At 38.8% G+C, this 20,347-nt stretch overlaps 1 protein-coding gene across 1 annotated transcript; it reads right to left on the bottom strand.

Moving 5' to 3' along the window:
* Positions 1-14: 14 nt before the first annotated feature.
* LOC125300383 (triadin-like) lies at positions 15-20,122 on the bottom strand. Its single transcript, XM_048252281.1, has 21 exons — positions 19,699-20,122; positions 17,747-17,908; positions 17,490-17,606; positions 17,117-17,221; positions 16,813-16,902; positions 16,495-16,599; positions 13,141-13,254; positions 12,749-12,865; positions 12,250-12,357; positions 12,074-12,103; positions 11,909-11,935; positions 8,666-8,806; positions 7,023-7,088; positions 6,858-6,938; positions 4,626-4,757; positions 3,551-3,679; positions 3,018-3,170; positions 2,345-2,488; positions 1,166-1,309; positions 191-790; positions 15-100 (listed from the first exon to the last, which is right to left on the bottom strand). Exons 1-21 carry the CDS (start codon positions 19,718-19,720, stop codon positions 15-17), a joined length of 2,673 nt encoding a protein of 890 aa, XP_048108238.1. The 5' UTR covers positions 19,721-20,122.
* Positions 20,123-20,347: the final 225 nt, after the last annotated feature.

Below are 20,347 nucleotides of genomic sequence, written 5' to 3'. Positions count from 1 at the left end.
TTTAGCCTTCTCCTTTACAGGTGGGGGGGGAGTTTCCCTTTTGCTGGTTTGGGCTTAGCCTTCTCCTTCACAGGCTCTGGCTTATCCTTTCCTTTTGCTGGTTTGGGCTTCCTTCAGGCCTTCTCCTTTCCTTTGCTGGTCTGGCTTATCCTTTCCTTTTTTTTTGGCTGGTTATCCTTTCCTTTTGCTGGTTTGGGCTTAGCCTTCTCTTTTACTGCTTTGGGTTCTATTTTAGCTTTCTCCTTTGCTGGTTCAGGCTCAGTTTTCTCCTTCACGGCTTCTTTCTTAGCCTTTTCTTCCGATGTTGTAACACTCTCCTTTATTACTTCTGGCTTAACCTCCTCCTTTGTGGGTTCTGGTTTTGCCGTTTCTTTTACAGCTTTTTTCTTAGCCTTTTCCTTTTCAGGTTCAGGCGTAGGCTTTTCCTTTTTGGGCTTAGGCTCAGCTTTCTCCTTTACAGGTTCAGGCTTAGCTTTCTCCTTTTTCGGTTCTGGCTTTGCCTTCTCTGCTGTGGGCTCAAGTTTAGCCTTGGCCTTTGGAGATTCTGGCCTAGGTTTCTCTTTCTTGGGTTCTACCTTAGCTTCTTCCTTATGGTGAATAGGTTCTGGTTTGACTTTCTCCTTTATGGATTCCGGCTTGGCTTTGACCTTTTCAGGTTCTGACTTGGCCTTTTCCATAAGGGGCTCTTCTTTAGGTTTCTCTTCATCAGATTTTGGCTTAGCTTGCACCTTTATGGGTGCAGGTTTTGGTTCATCTTTTTCCTTCACAGGTACAGGTGGAGGTGCAGACTCTAGATTTAATGAAATATGAAGTAACACAGAACATATACACATGTTGGAGGACATCTTTTTTCTTGGCAGAATTAAACAAGCCATCAAGTTGCATTGAAATGTGAACGTTTTGCTTCATATTTTAACATGAATGAATGAAAACAGTAGATTCGCATTTGTATGCAATTAATGTATCATTGTAATTAGTTAGCATGCATGCAAGGTTTAGTTTCTAATTGAAGCTGTGAAGATGTGATAAAGACCTTTTGTGCATATATGCATATCTAACCTATACTGTATGTAACTCTGTGACGAGATCCACAAGATTAAATTTTTCCATTTAAGTAACCCTAAAGTAAAGTTGTACGTTTGACAGAATTTTTTTTTCTTGTTACCTTCAGGCTTCAGCTCTTGTAAAAACTCCACTTTTTTCCAGCATTTGCTGGTAACAGGAGTCACTCCATCATCTTTGTCTTCAGTCACTTCAGCCTGTTCTAGTTCAGCTGCTACCTCCTTTACAGCCTCTTTCTCAGTCTCCTCTGTTTATGAACATAGGCCTCAAGAGTGAACTCCTAGTTTTCTCGTTTCCAATGTAAACTCATTTGTAGCCACTTGTAGTTTTCCTCACTATTATAACACCAGCATTCATGTACCTTGTAGAATATCATTGGATGAATTCAGTTTTTTATGCCCAGCAGATAGCTTTGTATAATCATTTCCGTCTTATTGTCTGGTGGACAGATACCATTGACTTACTGGTACCTAATTCTTTTTGAAGGGTATCGGAATGTAACATATTACCAACCGACATGTATTTCCAACCTCCTACGTGTATGTGTCACTTCATATTCATTTCTATACAAACCAAGACGGTGGATTCCTAAAGAAACGCAAGCACCCACACCATAAGTGCATCTAAATTAGCTATGCACCAAAAATTACACTTTACCGTGACTCGAAGAGCTGTAAACTGTGTTGTAAGGCTGCGTGTACAAATCTGCTTGGAGCTCCAGTGGAATTTTGATTTGCAACGAGAATTCTCAGGCTAACCGTTGATGTGCCGTGAGAAAGGTTGGGAATAGGCCCAGCACTAAACCCGAGCGTGGTAAACAAAATTGGATATTTCAGGCAGTAAAAGCTCCGGTAAGAACCAAACTAGATTTTGTTCAAATCTGCACAACTAAGGCTACTGAAAAATGTAAGGTTCATTTATCAAATGTTATTTTGAAGTATTACAAAACATTGTTGTTTTAGAATTTTCGAACTAAATGGTTGGTAATTAGCACGTTTACAATACACTTTTTTGTGTCTACTTGCTCTATCCTTTAGTGAAGGGTTTTACCACTTTTTTTACAATGTATTAAAAAGGTGCAGCCACATATCTGCACAAAAACATTAGTCAGAGATGTTGAATTCAGAGACTGAGTAAACCCTTTTCTTCGAGAGAATCATTCAAATATTTTTGATCATGGTAACAATACTGGAAGTATCTTGTATGTATACATTGTCTTTTTTCCTTCGGGTAACCCTGAAGTAAAGTTGTAGGTTTGAAGGAGTTTTGTTTTTCTTGTTACCTTCAGGCTTCAGCTCTTGTAAAGATTCCACTTTTTTCCAGCGTTTGCTGGTAACAGGAGTCACTCCATCATCTTTGTCTTCAGTCACTTCAGCCTGTTCTAGTTCAGCTGCTGTCTCCTTTTCAGCCTCTTTCTCAGTCTCCTCTGTTTGTGAACATAGGCCTCAAGAGTGAACTCCTAGTTTTCTCGTTTCCAATGTAAACTAATTTGTAACCTCTTGTAGTTTTCCTCACTATTATAACACCAGCATTCATGTACCTTGTAGAATATCATTGGATGAATTCAGTTTTTTATGCCCAGCAGATAGCTTTGTATAATCATCTCAGTTTTATCATCTGGTGGACAGATACCATTGACTTACTGGTACCAATTATTTTTAAAGGGTATACTTTTTTGTGTCTACTTGCTCTATCCTTTAGTGAAGGGTTTTACCACTTTTTTACAATGTATTAAAAAGGTGCAGCAAAATATCCGCACAAAATCAGTAATCAGAGATGTTGAATTGAGAGACTGAGTAAAGATTTGGCACTGTTTCCTCAAGATAATCATTACAATATTTTGATCATGGTAACAACACTGAAAATACTTTCTATGTATATATATTTCTTTTTTTCCCCTTTCAGGTAACCCTGAAGTAAAGTTGTACATTTGAAGGAGGGTTTTTCTTTGTTACCTTCAGGCTTCAGCTCTTGTAAAGATTCCACTTTTTTCCAGCTTTTGCTGGTAACAGGAGTCACTCCATCATCTTTGTCTTCAGTCACTTCGGCCTGTTCTGGTTCGGCTGCTACCTCCTTTATAGCCTCTTTCTCAGCAGGGACAGTCTCCTCTGTTTATGAACATATATACTGTAGGCTTCAAGTGTAAAACAATTTTTTTTTTTTCCAATTTCCAGTGTAAACTCATTTCAGACAGCCTCTGTTACTTCACTGACTACTGTCCCTTCTTCTCCTACTAATAACAGCTATGGCTGTTGTTTCTATTAGCAAGTATTGGATTCAACTGTAAAGATTCCCTAATCTTTTGAAATCATCATGAAAAGAACACATTTTGTTGGGGACCTTTTCCGTTAAAGGATATAAGTACAAAAGAGTATTTATGACAGCTGTTATATACAGTATACTGAAAGTACCTAGGTATATTTTTCCCTTCAGGTAACTGAAAAGGGAAATTGTAGGTTTGGCAGACTTTTTTGATTTTCCTTGTTACCTTCAGGCTTCAGCTCTTGTAAAGACTCCACAGGAGTCACTCCATCATCTTTGTCTTCAGTCACTTCAGCCTTTTCTTGTTCGGCTTCTGCCTCCTTTTCGGCCTCTTTCTTAGCAGTGACAGTCTCCTCTGTTGGTGAACATAGGCCTCAAGAGTAAAAATCTTGTTTTCCATTTTCGGAAACAAATTTTGGCCACTTGGAGTTGGTATTTTCCTCATTCTTACATATTCCCCATCAAAGAGCAACATTCATGTGCATAAATATTATAGAGCATCATTGGGTGCGTTCAGTTCCTTTTATATCCATCAGAAAAAATTGTATAATTGTCGTAGTCATAACCTCTGGTAGACTTACTGTACCATTGGATTACGATTGAATTGGCGATTCAGTAAAGATTTGCCACTTGTTAAGAGTACCAATCAAATATTTTTGATCTTAGTAAAGATGCGGAATCTTCCAATTAGGAATAACTTTGTTTCTCTTTTTCTACAACCAACCCTGGAGTGAAGTGGTAGGTTTAGAAGAGTTTTTTTTTCTTGTTACCTTCAGGCTTCAGATCTTTAAATACTCCACTTTCTTCCAGCGTTTGCCGGTAACTGGAGTCACTCCATCATCTTTGTCTTCAGTCACTTCGGCCTTTTCTGGTTCAGCTGCTGCCTCCTTTACAGCCTCTTTCTCAGCAGTGACAGTCCCCTCTGTTTGTGAACAGGTCTCAAGGGTAACACAACTTTTTCCAATTTTCTGAACTAATTTTAATCAGTCGCTATTTTAATAATTAGTTTCACTTTTATATATTGTTTGTCAAAGAGCAGCATTTACCTAAATAGTATATTATAATATCATTGGATACATTCAGTTGTTTTTTAACCTGTGGATACAGTAGATGTGTGTCATCCTCTGACAGAGATACCATTGAATTACAATTAAATCAGCAATTAAATAAAGTTAGAACACTATTGTTAAGAGGATCAATCAGCTGTTGATCTTGACGCTGAAAGTACCTATTAGGCATCATTTTCTTTTTCTCTCATTCCACTAACCCTGGAGGAAAGTTGGAGGTTTTTATCTTGTTACCTTCAGGCTTCAGCTCTTGTAAAGACTCCACTTTTTTCCAGCGTTTGCTGGTAACAGGAGTCACTCCATCATCTTTGTCTTCAGTCACTTCAGCCTGTTCTGGTTCATCTGCTACCTCCTTTACAGTCTCCTCTGTTTATAAACATAGGCCTCAAGAGTGAACTCCTAGTTTTCTCATTTCCATTGTAAACCATTTTTAGCCACTTGTAGTTATCCTTTTCCTCACTATTCACAATCATTGAATGCATACCAGCATTAATACACCTAACTACTGTACAATACCATTGAATGCATACCAGCATTAATAAACCTAACTACTGTACAATACCATTGAATGCATACCAGCATTAATACACCTAACTACTGTACAATACCATTGAATGCATACCAGCATTAATACACCTAACTACTGTACAATACCATTAGGGGCATTCAGTTTTTTCAGCTGTATCGTCTGAGTCATCCTCTGGTGGACGGATACCATTTTATTATGTAGAATGTCTGGGGCTTATTTATTTTTATTTTGTGAAAGCTATTCTCTCTTGCATCTACCTCCTCTATACTGAAATTAAATTAGATTCAACTTTATTGTCATTGTGCAGAGTACAAGTCCATTGAATCTTTGATTGTATTGTTTTTGTAAGTGTGTAACGTAGCTTTCAAGTTTGGTGTACCTCCAGGTTTCCTCTCGTCTAAAGCTTTTAGCTTTTTAGCCTCTTCAGACACTTTTTCCTCCAGGGGTCCAGGTTTTGCCTCCATTTTAGGCAGTTTCTCAGCTTTTACCGTGTCTTCTGTCTTATGTAAACATACGTTTTAAATAGATATCAAGATCTGTGTTGAGTAGACTTGATATTATATTTTCCTTGTGTGTGTTGATATTTTCCCTTCACTGATGTAATGTCATCAGTGATAGAACACCACCAATGTGCCGGTTTATTAGTTTCTTGGCACGCAATTTAGTTTGAATAGACAGGCATACACACTGTCAATTTTGACACTACAGTGAGCTTTCAGGTTTGTTAACATTGGCTCGACCAAAGGGCTGTCATCACCTACTTATTTTTCTGCTGTCAATTAAAAATGCTAGCCAGATGTACCTCTCAAGATATACAAGCTCTTCCATTTTGCTTATGATCGGTGCTATTTGAAAATATCCAGGAACTATAATCATCAAGTAGGGGTCCAGTCTCTATTAAGATTTATTTAAAATGCCAAGATGTAAAGAATCAAGCTTAATTTGTTATATCTCAGTATAGAGTAAACATCTTTGTTTCAGGCCTCCTCTTGCAGGAATAGATAATAAGAGCATTATATATTTTGTTATTATATGTTGTTGTTCTTGTTGTTGTTTTTATATAAGTGCTGATGTTTTGAGTGTTACTGATTGTTGTAGCAATGAGTAATGAGCTATGAGTAATAGCCATGTGTGTGTGTGTGTGTGTGTGTGTGTGTGTGTGTGTGTGTGTGTGTGTGTGTGTGCGTGTGTGAGTGTGAGTGTGAGTGTGAGTGTGTGTGTGTGTGTGTGTGTGTGTGTGTGAGTGTGAGTGAGTGTGTGTGTGTGTGTGTGTGTGTGTGTGTGTGTTTGAGTGTGTGTGTGTGTGTGAGTGTGCATGTTGTTATCATAGGTTTTAGCTGAACTCCAGCTCCGTGTTTTCAGTTTCTCAGTTTCCCATGTCACCCTGGGACTTAATTATGTCAGTGCTACTCTGTGCTTAATAGAATAACAACTATATTCATCAGCTTTGATATGACACTACTTGGAATGTCAATGAGGGCTGCACAATTTGATTGCACTAATTAGCTTGTGTCCGCAGTTAGCACTACTGTAGGCTATAAGCAGATATATAGCAGATATCATTTCATACATTTGATTGTTTCTGTAAGTGTGTAGCGTAGCTGTCAAGTTTGGCCTGTGTACCTGTATGAGTGATAGGTCTGCATGTGCGTTGTTGATACTAGTAATGTCTGGTAATACAGTTAGTGTTATCTTCTTTAAGCTATGACTGCAGCTTAGTATGCTTAAAAGGGCATAAGGTAAGCAAAATATGGTATTATTGCTGATATTGTTATATTAGAAATATGATGTTCATGGAGGATGAGAATGTATTGAGGGTAAGAGTTTACAAAGTTATGGTTGACATTAGTAAGTTAAAGTTATTCCTACTAGAGGATATACTATGTTAACTGTACTACAGAACTACGGCTTCATGACGCCATTTTCCACTTTCTTACCTTCTTTGTCCTTCTTCTCCTCCTGCCTGGCTTCAAGTTTTAACATCACTGCCTGTTTTTCTGCCTTGGAGGCTCTCAGCTCTGTTGAAACAGACGTGCTTGTGAGAGGAATTACACTAACTCTTTATTCCCAGTTTATGCTTATAAGACAAACCACTAATGTACCTTGAATAACTTTGTATACTTCTTCTCTTGTCTTCTGTTGCTTGGATAGCTTTTCTTGTTCAAGAACTAAAAGAAACGTTCATTAATGAGCTCATGTAGAACCAGACCGAGGCAGAGAAGCTCACAAGACAGGTGTTAGGTTGACACAGACTCAGTTAGTAACTCAGCAAGCAACCACCCATACTGTGTACAATTAGACTGTTTTAAAAAGGTCCTATGATTGTCAGCACAGTAAACTAGTTTTATTTTACTTCACAATGCTAGTAGAACGCTCCATTGACTTGAATGGGATTTTCCAACGTTCTACGGTAAATAATTTTCATGTAATTATCGCTGTCAATGGCAACGGGTTTTGTGCTTCTGGTTTACGTCTTTCATATCACTCCGCAAGTAGTCCGGTCACTTCTTGCATATCACTCCGCAAGTAGTCCGGTCACTTCTTGCAATGGAACTTCATTCAAAAGTGAAAGCAGACGGTTGATCAACTGTGTTCTAAAGAATGTTTGATTCAAGTTCAGCGTGTGTTGCAAACTATTTGTTTCTCAGCATAAGCTATGACGAAACGTTAACAAATAAATGTAAAGAGACATATCATGTGGAGTTTATTTTTTCGTTTTGGCAAGTAGCCGTATATTAAAAATGTTTGGAACGCCGGTCATTATCGGGAAAATAAGTCCCTTCAGGGCGAAGCAAGACCCCGACGCACCCCTGTTCACCCTCGTTGAAACTTATTTTCCAGAACCTTATTTTCCTATTTTACATAGAATATTGAGTAATCCAGTTGTTCACCCAATTGGCATTGATATTGCGGAATTTTGAGGACAGCAATTTTAACAGTGGATGTTGTATTACCATGAACATGTGGTCTTTCGTGGGTAGCACTGGGTAGCTGAACCAACAGCCCTCCATTGCTGCATAGTATTGGCATAGCTGTCCATGAATTTAATTGCTAACCGCTCATCACTAGGAACTTGATATAGTGTATATCAAGTACGACAGAAGTCACTCTTACCAGGAATCTAGCACATTACATGATGCAGGCTGCATGCACCATTTCAATTACTGTACATGGGCACTGCATAGCATTTACCATCTCAATGTACAGAGACTCCATTAAATAATCAATCCAGGAAATCCAATCCATAAAGTATCCCTTGGGGATCAATAACGTATCTATCTATCTATCTATCTATCTATCTATCTGGATGAATTATTTTCCCTTTGTAGGATACATAGACAACTTTATACTGACTTCAGTATATGTTTGCTTTTACAGAAGTTCAGTAAGTTAGGTAATTATCTGTTACTTTGACAATGCCAGTAGAATAGGAAGGTTACAACGCCTCAGCATACAGTATCTAGTGTTAACCCATAATGATAGAGATTAATGGCAGGTTTAAAGCAAAAGGCTGATGTATATTGATGCCATTTTGTTTTACAACATATGCATCTACAGAAGAGTATAACAATAAGCAAGTAATTAGCAAAAGAATGTGATATTAATGTGTCATTCTAATTAGCAAATGTAATGTATAATATGGGATGTAAAGAATGTGATATTAATGTGTCATTCTATTTGAAGCCTGCTTAGTAATCATTCCTCTCCCTCAAGAGATCATACCTGATGTAAATGACATTGATACCTTTTTTAAAGCCTTGGCTTGTCTCCTCAGTGTCATAGTGAAGTCTGTAGCGTCTCAGGTGCGTACTTCTGCCCCTCCTGACTTCGTTGTTATTGTTGTTTTCATCATCGTCAGCTTGGTCCGGGATAGAGGCCTCCTCAACTGGAATAACACCTGCCTCAGTTAGGTTGTCAGAATCGTCAGTAATGTGATTGTCAGCACCGTCAGTGACTGATTTTTTTGTCTGTTCTGTGACGTCTAGAGTAGGGCGATCTTCGTCAGGAAAGCCTGAATCACTCTCTTGTAGCTCAGGTAGAGCAATTTCAAGTACAAGATGTGGATATTCTGAATCCCCCACAGTGATCTCAGTGTCATCATCATCATCATCAGAATATTTGCCAACAAGGTCAGACTGAGTCAATTCAAGCTCTGTAGGTTCTAGTTCTTCGTAACCATCCAGAATTTCATCTCCATCCTCAGTTAAGTTAGACTCATCAGGTAAAGAAATGTCATCATCATCAGATATGTCTGAACCACTGGCATCAGTGTCAGACCAGAGATGGTCCTTATCATAATCAGAATATTTGTCAACAAGGTCAGACAGAGTCAATTCAGATTCAGTAGCTTGCTTGTAATCATCCAGAATGTCATCTTCATCCAATCTTATGTTAGACTCATCCTCTACAAGTTCAGGTACAGTAATGTTATGGGTTACCAGATCTTCAACATCATCTTCAGAGTCATTATCATTATCATATATGTCTGAATCACTGGCATCAGTGTCAGACCAGATAGTGTCCAAATCATAATCATAATATTTGTCGACAAGGTCAGACAGAGTCAATTCAAGCTCTGTAGGTTCTAGTTCTTTGTAATCATCCAGATTTTCATTTCCATCCTCAGTTAAGTTAGACTCATTCTCTACAAGTTCAGGTAAAGAAATGTCAGGGGTTACCAGATCTTCAACATCATCTTCAGAATCATTATCATCGTGAGATATGCCTGAATCACTGGCATCAGTGTCAGACCAGATAAAGTTCTCATCATAATCAGAGTCTTTGTCAACAAGGTCAGGTAGTGTAAATTCAAGTTCACTAGGTTCTTTGTAATCATCAAGAATGTCATCTCCATCCTCAGTTATGCTAGAGTCATCCTCTACAGGTTCAAGTACAGAAATGTCTGGGATTACCCAATCTTCATCATCGTCATCAAATTCTTCATCTTCATCATCCTCAGATATGCCTGAATCACTAGCATCAGTGTTAGACCAGCTAGTGATAGAGTCCAGTGTTTCTTCTCGTTCAAGTTTGTCTAAAGTATGTTCAGTTTCTTCCTCGTCCTCTGATATAGCTAAATGATCATAGTCAACTAGCTCTGGTGCAGCAGTGTCAATTTCATCAATTGCATCAAAAATAAGTTCAATATCCTCTTCAACCTCAGTTGTCTCAGAGTCAACAGGTTGAGAAACAGGTTCAGTATCAAAAGTAAGCTCAATTTCTTCCTCAACTTCAGTTGTCTGAGAATCATCCGTTGGTTGAGAGACAGCTGCGTCAGGCTTATTTTCAGCACCAGCAGATAGCTCAGCTTCATCTTCACTGATTTGAGAATCATCATCATCCTCTTCAGACTCTGCTGTATCTGTGTCTAAACTAACTTCTTCACTGAACTCACTGTCCATAACTTCCTTGGAATCATCAGAGTCTTCCTCTTCCTCAATATCATGTCCATCAGTGTCACTGTAATCAATAACAGCTTCATCAGCCACACCTGTATCATCCACAGCCTCATCAATGTCTTTTTCCTCAGTGGCTTGTTCATCTGTGCTATCTTCCTCATCACTCTCTCCACCATCATCATCATCATCATCTTGACTCTCTTGAGTTGTGTCCTCCTTCTCTGTCTCGGTCATTTCTTTATCTTTGGATACTGCATCAGCGCTGCCAGTGACAGGTGATTCCTCTGTGTCAGAATCTTCATCTGGAGCATCACTGTCTGGTGTCGGTTCCTTGATGACATCAGATTTCTCCTGGAGAACAACCTCCTGTTTCTCAACATGGTCGTCCACTGGTTCTTCATCTTCCAGGAGGGATAGTGGCCATGTTTTTGTGGCTAGCTTAATCTTCATCTTCTCAACCTCCTCTTCTTGTGTTCTCATCATTTCTGCAACTGTTTTTATCTGTTTCGTTACCAACCTCAAACCCATTAAAGTAACATGTGATATAATGCACACGTCACAAGTGTGTATAATGCACACGTCACAAGTGATCTAAGTTACAAACATCATGAGTGAATTCAGCCATGGTGAGATATTTAGGAAATGTAAAGGCGTCCGAGTTTAAACAGAACCCATTCCAGTGAATCCAGAAAGGAGCATGCTGCATTCATACAATGGGCTAAATATTGTTTTGTTGTTACATTTGTAACTACAGTATTATATTTTATCCTCACATACCTTTTAGACAGATTAATTACTCTAGAAATGTGTTACAGCAGTGAAAAGAAATATTTGAAATCGTTCGAACTCGTTGAACTACCTTACACTTTAGTAAAATCAGTTCATACACTTATGTATATTTTACAATCTGTTGTAATAACATGCATCATTAGCATACCAGGTCATTCGGGGTCTGTTACACTGAGTGGCCAAAGGGCAATGGGCAGATGTGAGATGTGAATGAATGCATACGAATTGGAGAGAAATGCACTTGCAAAACTACCTTTTATTTCAGAAAGACCGCATGCTTCGCACATCTTAAAGAATACACATCCGTTATTTTAAGTTTAATATAGTCTTGCACACGGTACGACAGGACAGCGCCAGACACAAACAGAGCACACATGAGCAAACATGAGTTGAAAATTCAGTGAATGCAAAATCTCAATACAGAAAACAAAGTTTTTGTTTTTGCTTTAAACATTCACTTAGGATGAGACAAACAGTGAAAAACACTGAACATATAAGCATATTTTCATTTCAGTCATAAGTAATCCATAGTCACAGTAGATATGAGTGTATTTGTTGGCACGTGCATTTGTTGCTTGCCAGTTGGTCAGGGTATGAGTGAGTTGAGTATTATTTTGTCAGTTGTTTAGTATGTGAAATTTGTCATTTTTCAGATCTATTAGAGCTGGCCACATAAAAAAATAATATGTGGTTATGTGTTAGTGGAAAGTATGGTCTCATCTTAAAATAACATTACAATAACATATTTTACGTTTATATACTATATATATTTTACATGATGTGTGTAGGTACAAACAAACCTTTTTCCATTGGAGGCAAAAATTCCCCTGTGAATGATGAACAAGATTATAAACAAGGCTGAATATAAACCCAACAACTTTCAATCAAACTTGTAATAAGTATTATGAATAGGACTTAATATCTGTTTGAATATCTGTTTAATTTCTGAAAATGTGAGTACATACCTTTCCTCCTTGTCATTGGTGGTGTCTCATCTACACCAAATGGGAGAAGATTTGTATTTGTAACTCCACAGAAATCAATAAGAACGAAACACACTACTTTCAAATGTCTCACACAGTGGTCGGTGCTATTAGTAGGGGGAATAATATCAATGGTGAAACATCAGTATCTCTGTCACCTTCGTCCTGCATCAGTACGTTGGACAGATATGACAAAAAGGTGTTCCTCCTATCGGTGATCTCCTCGACTGCATCACTCACAACTTTCATGGGATCAAAGCTTACTTCTAAAATTACCAGAAAAGGTGGACTGAGTTTACAGAACAGCAGTGTTGTTATCGGTGACTGACAGGGAGGCTACGCCAGTCACGTAACTGAGGCGTTCCCTTCGCGGAGCGTCTGCTGCAACATTTAGCTCCATTCTAATCAATGGAACTGGCTACACCAGACGTGCAAGCGGCACATTGTAAAAAATTAGGCCAGTGTCCTGAAAGTATATTTTTACGCTCCGTGAACAGAGCACTTCTGTTACGTGCCTGCTGTAGACTGGGCCTGAGCGTTATAAAGTCAAATTTGATAATGCAGTGTCATAGTCCAAATATCGCTGAAACAGTATGAATACTAATGTAGGCTAGCTCTAAAGAAAAAACTATTTTCTTGAGGCAAGCAAGAGTGTACCTTCACCGTCCTCACTGCCCTTGAACATATTTGACACGGAGCCAAAGACATTTTTGTTCAAGTTTGTGATTCCTTCAGTTGCGTATGTGATGGCATCCATTGGATATGATACCCACTCTAAAGACAAAATAGCAAGACCCACGATAAGACACAGCATTAGGGTGCATTAGTAGGAATTTGTTTATATCAAACTTATTTTGCCCTTCATGAGTTTAGTTGCATTAAAACCTGAATAGTATTTTAATGTGCACATTTTCTAGAACTGTGAGATATTGAATTTCCTCTTGGGGATCAATAAAGTAAGTATCTATCTATCTATCTATCTATCTATCTATCTATCTATCTATCTATCTATCTATCTATCTATCTATCTATCTATCTATCTATCATACCTTTAGGGGCGGCAAGGATGCTTGGCACATAAGCCACACTCCCTACATATTTGATCCCATGGACTGCTCCACTCAAAATCTTCTCAGGATAGTAGGTCACAGCATTGAGTGTTCCTGCAAATAAAAGCATTTTACAGCAAATGTAAAATAAATTAAATTCTTAAGTCAAGTGAAGTTGTATTTAACCAAAAAACAGAAGAAGATGTAGAAATAACAACAGGAATGCAGAAAGGAGGAAAATGCATTAACAGAAGTTCTGTTGCATGTTCTGTACAGAAGTTCTCTTAATGCATGTTCTGTACAGAAGTTCTCTTAATGCATGTTCTGTACAGAAGTTCTGTTAATGCATGTTCTGTACAGAAGTTCAGAAGTAGATACTTAGTGTATGCCACATGCATTACAGTTTTTCTCAGTTGCTTTGGTGCTTTTCTCACATCACTATTAACATTTGCACAGCAGTTAGTGCATTTCTCAAAATAATTAGTGCAAACTGTAAAACCTAGTGGATGACCTGCAAAAGCACGTCACTTGCTCAAAATGGATAGTCCATTCCTCAAAAGCAGGTATTCATGTCAATGAAACTGTCAGTGTCATCAAAATGAGAAGTCTTGACACCATCGTTTATGAACAAGATAGTCAAATGGCTTTGTCATGTTTTCATTATGACAGTTTTCTCAGTGTTTTCCAATGCAAAAAAAAGGTCAGAACTCGGTGACACTACCTGAACATGCTCAAGACAGCACTATACAGTACTTGTACAGCCATTTGAAAACTACAGTAAAGTTACACATTGCTGTAGTTAGGGGAGTAAGTGAGTACAAGACACTGAATATGTACATTTTTACTGTATGCTCTTTGCAATTCCACAGCATTGTGACAGAATTTGATAACTAGTTCAACAATTTTGTATGTAATGACTCAAGCAATGAAATGAAGACTATTTTATTGGGAACGACTTTTCAGCATCCATAAGTATAGTTAATTTTGACTGACATGACATGAGCAAATGATAATGTTAAAAAGCAGCAGAGAATTGTATGAAAGCAACTGATACATGTCCAAAAGCATTTGCAATTTGTTCAGAGGAAGGAGAAATTGCTACTATGATGTGCACAAATGACTAAATGTTGTGGAGGTTGAACTAATAGTTATGAGAATTTTCATTCTGATCTGAAAAAAGCACCAACGCGACTGAGAAAAACTGTAACAGAAGTAGTTCTGTAGATACTTAGTGTATGCCACATGCATTAACATAAGTAGTTCTGTAGATACTTAGTGTATGCCACATGCATTACCATAAGTAGTTCTGTAGATACTTAGTGTATGCCACATGCATTAACATAAGTAGTTCTGTAGATACTTAGTGTATGCCACATGCATTACCATAAGTAGTTCTGTAGATACTTAGTGTATGCCACATGCATTACCATAAGTAGTTCTGTAGATACTTAGTGTATGCCACATGAATAATGTGGCAAACAGTGTATTAATTAATATAACGTTTAATATAAACTACTTCTACTACTCGAAGGACAATGATTGTGCCTGTACACCAGAACAAGCAGTAGGCCAATGTTTTGAGTATGGGTCATTCCACGCCAACTCAGCCACCCATGTACATGACACCTCTCAGATTTTGCTGAAAAGCGGTGAATATATGCCTTATGTTACCAAACAAAGGAATCTGAAGTTTCAGGTCAATATCACAAACGGTTTGCCTGTGGCGTCCATTTGAATTTCGGGTGCCACGGCCCTAATTGACACATTAGAATTTCACATTTCATCTTTTGCCATTTTTGGAAGCCCATAACGTCTGTTCTAATAGTGGTAGAAGGCTGGAAACTGGTGTGGTAGTTAATTGTAGCCTGTACTACACAATTCTGGAGGCAGGGTGAGAGATGGGTCACCAAAGTCCTAAAAAATGTTGACGGCATGTGTGATTTTTCACTTTTTGGGTGGCCCTAGCATCACAATTAATGATCATATTTATTCTAAACAGGATTATTTGTTATATGTGGGAACCTTGCTCTTGCCAAAATGAATTTGAAGGGTATCGTACCACTGGTGGGAGTTTCATGGGGGTCCAAAAACCCTCTCCGGCAGAGGTGACTCTCTTGGAACCCCATATTTGGACCCACAAATGACCATGTGGGTACTTGATGATCCTAACGGGATTTATACCAGATAAAGATACATATTTGTTCTTTCTTTTAATGAAATAAAATTGTTGACTATGAAGCTCCATAATATGAATTTTATTCTTCATAATGCACCATTTTGGACATTGTTTCCAGAAGTCTGGAATGTAGATCAGGGAGAATTTAGTGATGATAAAGCATGAAAATAGTGGAAATAACTTAGTATTATCCTCAGTGATGGCAAACAATTGAATACTGAGACTGTCACGGATTAAACCCTTATCCCCCATGAAAGAGACCCGCCATCAAACTTTTAAAGAACTAAATAACAAGAATGTTACAAAGTGTAAGAACACTACAAATAAAAGGGAGTTTTTCCTTGCCCCTGTCACTCTCCAAATAAAATTGAACTTTAACTATTATCTATCTAATAGACTATTATCTATTTAACTATTATCCAAGAAATTGTGGAAGCAGTGGCATAATTTTGTCATGGTCCTTTTGGTCAAGTTTGTATTGGTGAGCACTGTGTCCATAGATGTCTGGCACACTGACACAACAAATTATATGTTGGAATGGCACCCAACAGGGGATCTGTCTTTGGTCTGATGGCCATGTGAGGATGTTGTTGACACACTTCATGAATTTCACAAAACGTCACCATGTTCATCTGAACTTTCAACAATGTTTCCAATGAACCAGTCATCATCATACAGGCAATGTATTTTCCTGGAAAATTGAATTTTGCGGCTGATCTGACTGCGAGTGTTCTCCCTCGGGTGTTCTGTATCCAAGTGTTCTGAATCCGATTGCTGTCCTGCATCGACATCTGTGAATATTGTATCCTGTGATATTATTTTTATCTGTATCTTATTTTTGGAAATTGCTAAAGCAATGATGCGATCGTGTTCCACTGATCGTTTTGGCTGAGGCGTAACGTCTCTCCAATTCGTATGTTTCCTCGTGTTTTTAAAAATCTTCTGCACTATCAAAGAAGAATGTAATGTTCTTAATGTTCATGATACCCCAATATTGGCTGTTTTCACATGGAATGACCCGTATGGCAGTATGTTAGGAGAATGACCACAAATTCTCACACCATAGAAAACACACAAACAAAACACACACAACACCACAGAATGCACATCGGTAATCTCCTCAGAGCAAGTTTCGTTAGTTGCGTAGATGTTAAGAACGTGTTGCTTAGAGGAGTTACCTTCGAAGATGTCAAAGCAGAAGACAACGGCGGTCTTCATTCCATCTCGTGTGGCCTCCATTACTGCGCCACCGGACTGCAGAGTAGCCAGGCTGAGAGGGCTCTCTGGACATATCAGGCAACGCATGAAGCATTGTTCAAGTGTCAAGGGAAACAATCATTTTCCAAACGCTTATACAAAGAAAAAAAACAATCTAGATCTTACTCTGTCCTGCTATACACAGTGTGTGTGTGTGTCTGTCTGTCTGTCTGTCTGTCTGTCTGCTGTGTGTATGTGAGTATGCTTGTGTTTCAGATTCAATTAGAACAGTAAAATACCTTTAGGTGCCATGCTTGTCACGTATTTGATTGCATGCGCTGTTTCAGTTAATATCTTGTCTGGATAGTATGTCACTGCATGTATTGTATCTGAAAAAGTAAAAAAATTAAGATCACAAGATATGACAATGTTGAACAATAAGATACCTCTGATGTGCATAACCCTTTTAGCTCAGATTATACAACAAACAATATTTCATAATTCAAATAAATCAATAATCCTGCATCCTCTTTTAAATCAATCTTGTCATTTCTGATCAGTCAGCTAATGTATATAGTATGTTTGTTGCTAAAATGGGATTACCTTCAAAGATGTCAAAAACGGTGACCACAGCCCCCTTCATGCCCTCTCGTAGGCCCTCCATCAGTAGACCACCAGACTTTAGGAATTCCAAGTTTCGTATATTCTCTAGAGATTGAGGCGAGACAGAGAAAAAAGAATACTTCATATTAGATAACACTTTTTCATGTTATTAACAATTGTGATATAGTATCTTACTGCTCATTATACTATAGTGTGCATAATATTATAGTTACACTGCATCAAAGGCTATGCCTATGTAACATACATGTGTGTGGCAATATATCAAGGCTGTTGTTCATCACTTGAGATGCAGGGGAATGGTATCATATGCAGATGAATGTAATATAAGACACAGTAGAACACTGGTCGTTACCTGGAGCGTTGTACACAGCGTCAGACACCTGGGCTGCCAGCTTGCCTGTACTGTAACTGATCCCCTCTGCAGCCATGTTGGCTGCAGCCAGGGGATTCGTGCTTACTTCTTGAAAAGCTGTTACCACATTCCCAACAAAACAAAACAAACAAACAAACAAACAAACAGTCAAACAGTCAAAGTTTGTTTTTAAAGTAAGTCAAGTGGACTGCAGTGTTGTTGATTGTGTGTTGATGCCATGTTCGTGCCAAACTCACCGGCTATTTGGTTGTCATCAACAAAGTCAAACAGATACAGGCCAGCAGCAGACCAGGACAGGACCAGGGCAATGATGATGACCAACTGGACTGGCCTGCTGAGGTTTCTCAGGAAGCCATTGCCCTGGGCAGAGGGTTGGTGTATAGACTCCACTTCTGCACCTGGGAATCACAGGTAATGGATAAAGTATATCTTCTACCTCTACACGCACACACATACAGTACAGTACGCATGCACACACATACTGTACACGTACAGACACGCACGCACACATGCGCACATACACACATGCACACACGCACACACACGTACACATGCACACACACACGCACACACATACACATGCACACACATACACACACACACCAACATGCAAACATACACACACATACACACACACACACATGCACACACAAACACACACGCACACATACTGTATACACGCACAAACACAAGCACACGCAAGCACACACACACACACTCCAACATACACACACACACAAACACAGAATCCTTTCACTATGTTTTTATTTCTTAAGAATGGATTTTGAATTTTGAGGATAAAATCATTTGATTCCCCCTTAACTGATGAAATGACACCATAAATAGCAAGTTTTAACATCTAAAGAGCATGACACACCCCTGGGCACTGTTCTATTGCGGGTGTGTAAGTACAACTGTAGGAACACACTTCAGTACAGTACAGAATAATTAGCAAAGGCGAAGAGTAATCATTATTTTTTAATCATGGGCAAAGGCTAATACACAATTTCAGGAGAACAGCTGATGGAAGTCTGTGACCACATTATGTAAGGGCACATTATAGATTAAGAGTTAAAACTTGACCTTGTTTCAAGGAGAAATTAAACTGATAGAAATAGACTAAATTAGAAATAAGTCTTATAATAGTTCCATATTCCATTGCGCTTTGTACTCAACAGTATCAGTTCCAATGCACAGTCACTATACGTCTGTGCTGTCACTGTATTTTCCATAGGCACGCATTAGTATCAGGTGACAACTCCAGTGCTTCCACGACAATCATCCTAGTTGGTTAAAATTATAAACAAATCTCACTCTAAACATCGGTCTGTTGAGCCCAAGCTCTTTTAAACAGTTAATTTTCCCTTTTAATTATGTAATTATATGAGACCTTATTGCGTTACACCACAGTGGACCAGAGCTAAAATTGGCTGCCAGTGGAAAATTGTATGTCAATACTCTGTTAAGTGCAGAACAGGTGCTGGTAGATCCTCTAGGAACAGACCCATAACGCTCACTGTTCTGGTTCCTCAATGCCACCATATTCACATACAGCGTAAAAATCCTCATCAAGTTCACAGAACTCCATAAATAATAAGTGAACTCAATCCAAGTGCTGAGTAGACAGTTCCCTTGGACATGGCGTTCTATTTACTTCCCATACTGAAAATAAGGTGAACCAATACGCCGGTCCACCTGACAACCACAGCAATGGACCATTTAATCACTTGAACGTCAGAAGGCACTGTTTACATTGGTTGAAACATATCACTTCATACTGCCTGTACTACACATTTCTGACATACTCTATCTTTGGCTCAAAGACAGAATCTGGCCAATCAATGATTTATTCTTCATTATTTCTGATAATAAATCTTACGTTTTTAATCACAAAGTGTTCACATTATCAACAAATAATGTAAAGATATGTTACCAATATTATTTGTCCTGTATTTTATACTTTTAGTCTGTTCTAACAACACCAGTTTTATGGAGTGGAATCCGAGCCTCTGTAACTCAGTAGCCCTCAATAACTTTTCAGTTCCTGAAACTTTTTGCAATCAAGCTTTATGAGAACTTTATGATTCCATGCTCTTTGACATTGACTCTTAGCCTTCGCTACTGTCAGGACAGGAAGGCTTCAACACTGCCAAAACTCTTTGGCATTAAACAAATTAGAAAGCTGTACCTTGTGGTTCATCCTCAGCCATGGTGAGATGAAGGTGACTTCAGCTGAAGCTCCACAGATCAGGGAAGTGTAGCCAGGTTTGTCTTTGATCTTGTTGTTGTTGTCGTCTTTCTTTTAAATCCTTTTTAAACACCACTTGTCAAATTGTTGTTGCCCGTGCGCGTCCGCCATATAATCCAACAAGGTTGAACATTATTTTTTTGCTAAATCATTGGCGTGGTGGGGCTTAGAAAATAGGTGGAAGTTTCAGCGTGGCTGGTCTCTTTGCATAGCAGAAGGGAGTCTATGGGGAATGGGATTGACGGAGAGTAGATACAGGGTGAGAGAGACGCTAAGGGGCTCGGGGACAGAGGGGGCAGCAGATATGTGCTAACTCTTTAGCCAATATTATTTGCGCCTCACATGGTAATAGGTCAGAACGCAGGCAGGCAGGCGGGCGGACAGAAGCAAGTGGACCTCCAAGGTAACCTTATCCCCCTCGCTGGTCTGGGTTATTATTAGCTGGTGTTCCCTCTGCCAGCTGCTTGCACCATGGCCTTTTTTGGCAGCAGGGGCGTGATCCCGCCAGGAGACCCCAGCGGACAGCACGAAGCGAAGGGACATCATCAGTCACACGGGGATGAAAGAAGACACACACACAGAGACACAC

This window comes from Alosa alosa, chromosome 1, assembly GCF_017589495.1.
Source record: "Alosa alosa isolate M-15738 ecotype Scorff River chromosome 1, AALO_Geno_1.1, whole genome shotgun sequence".
Classification (NCBI taxonomy): domain Eukaryota; kingdom Metazoa; phylum Chordata; class Actinopteri; order Clupeiformes; family Clupeidae; genus Alosa; species Alosa alosa.
This window is presented reverse-complemented; position numbering and strand designations above follow the sequence as displayed.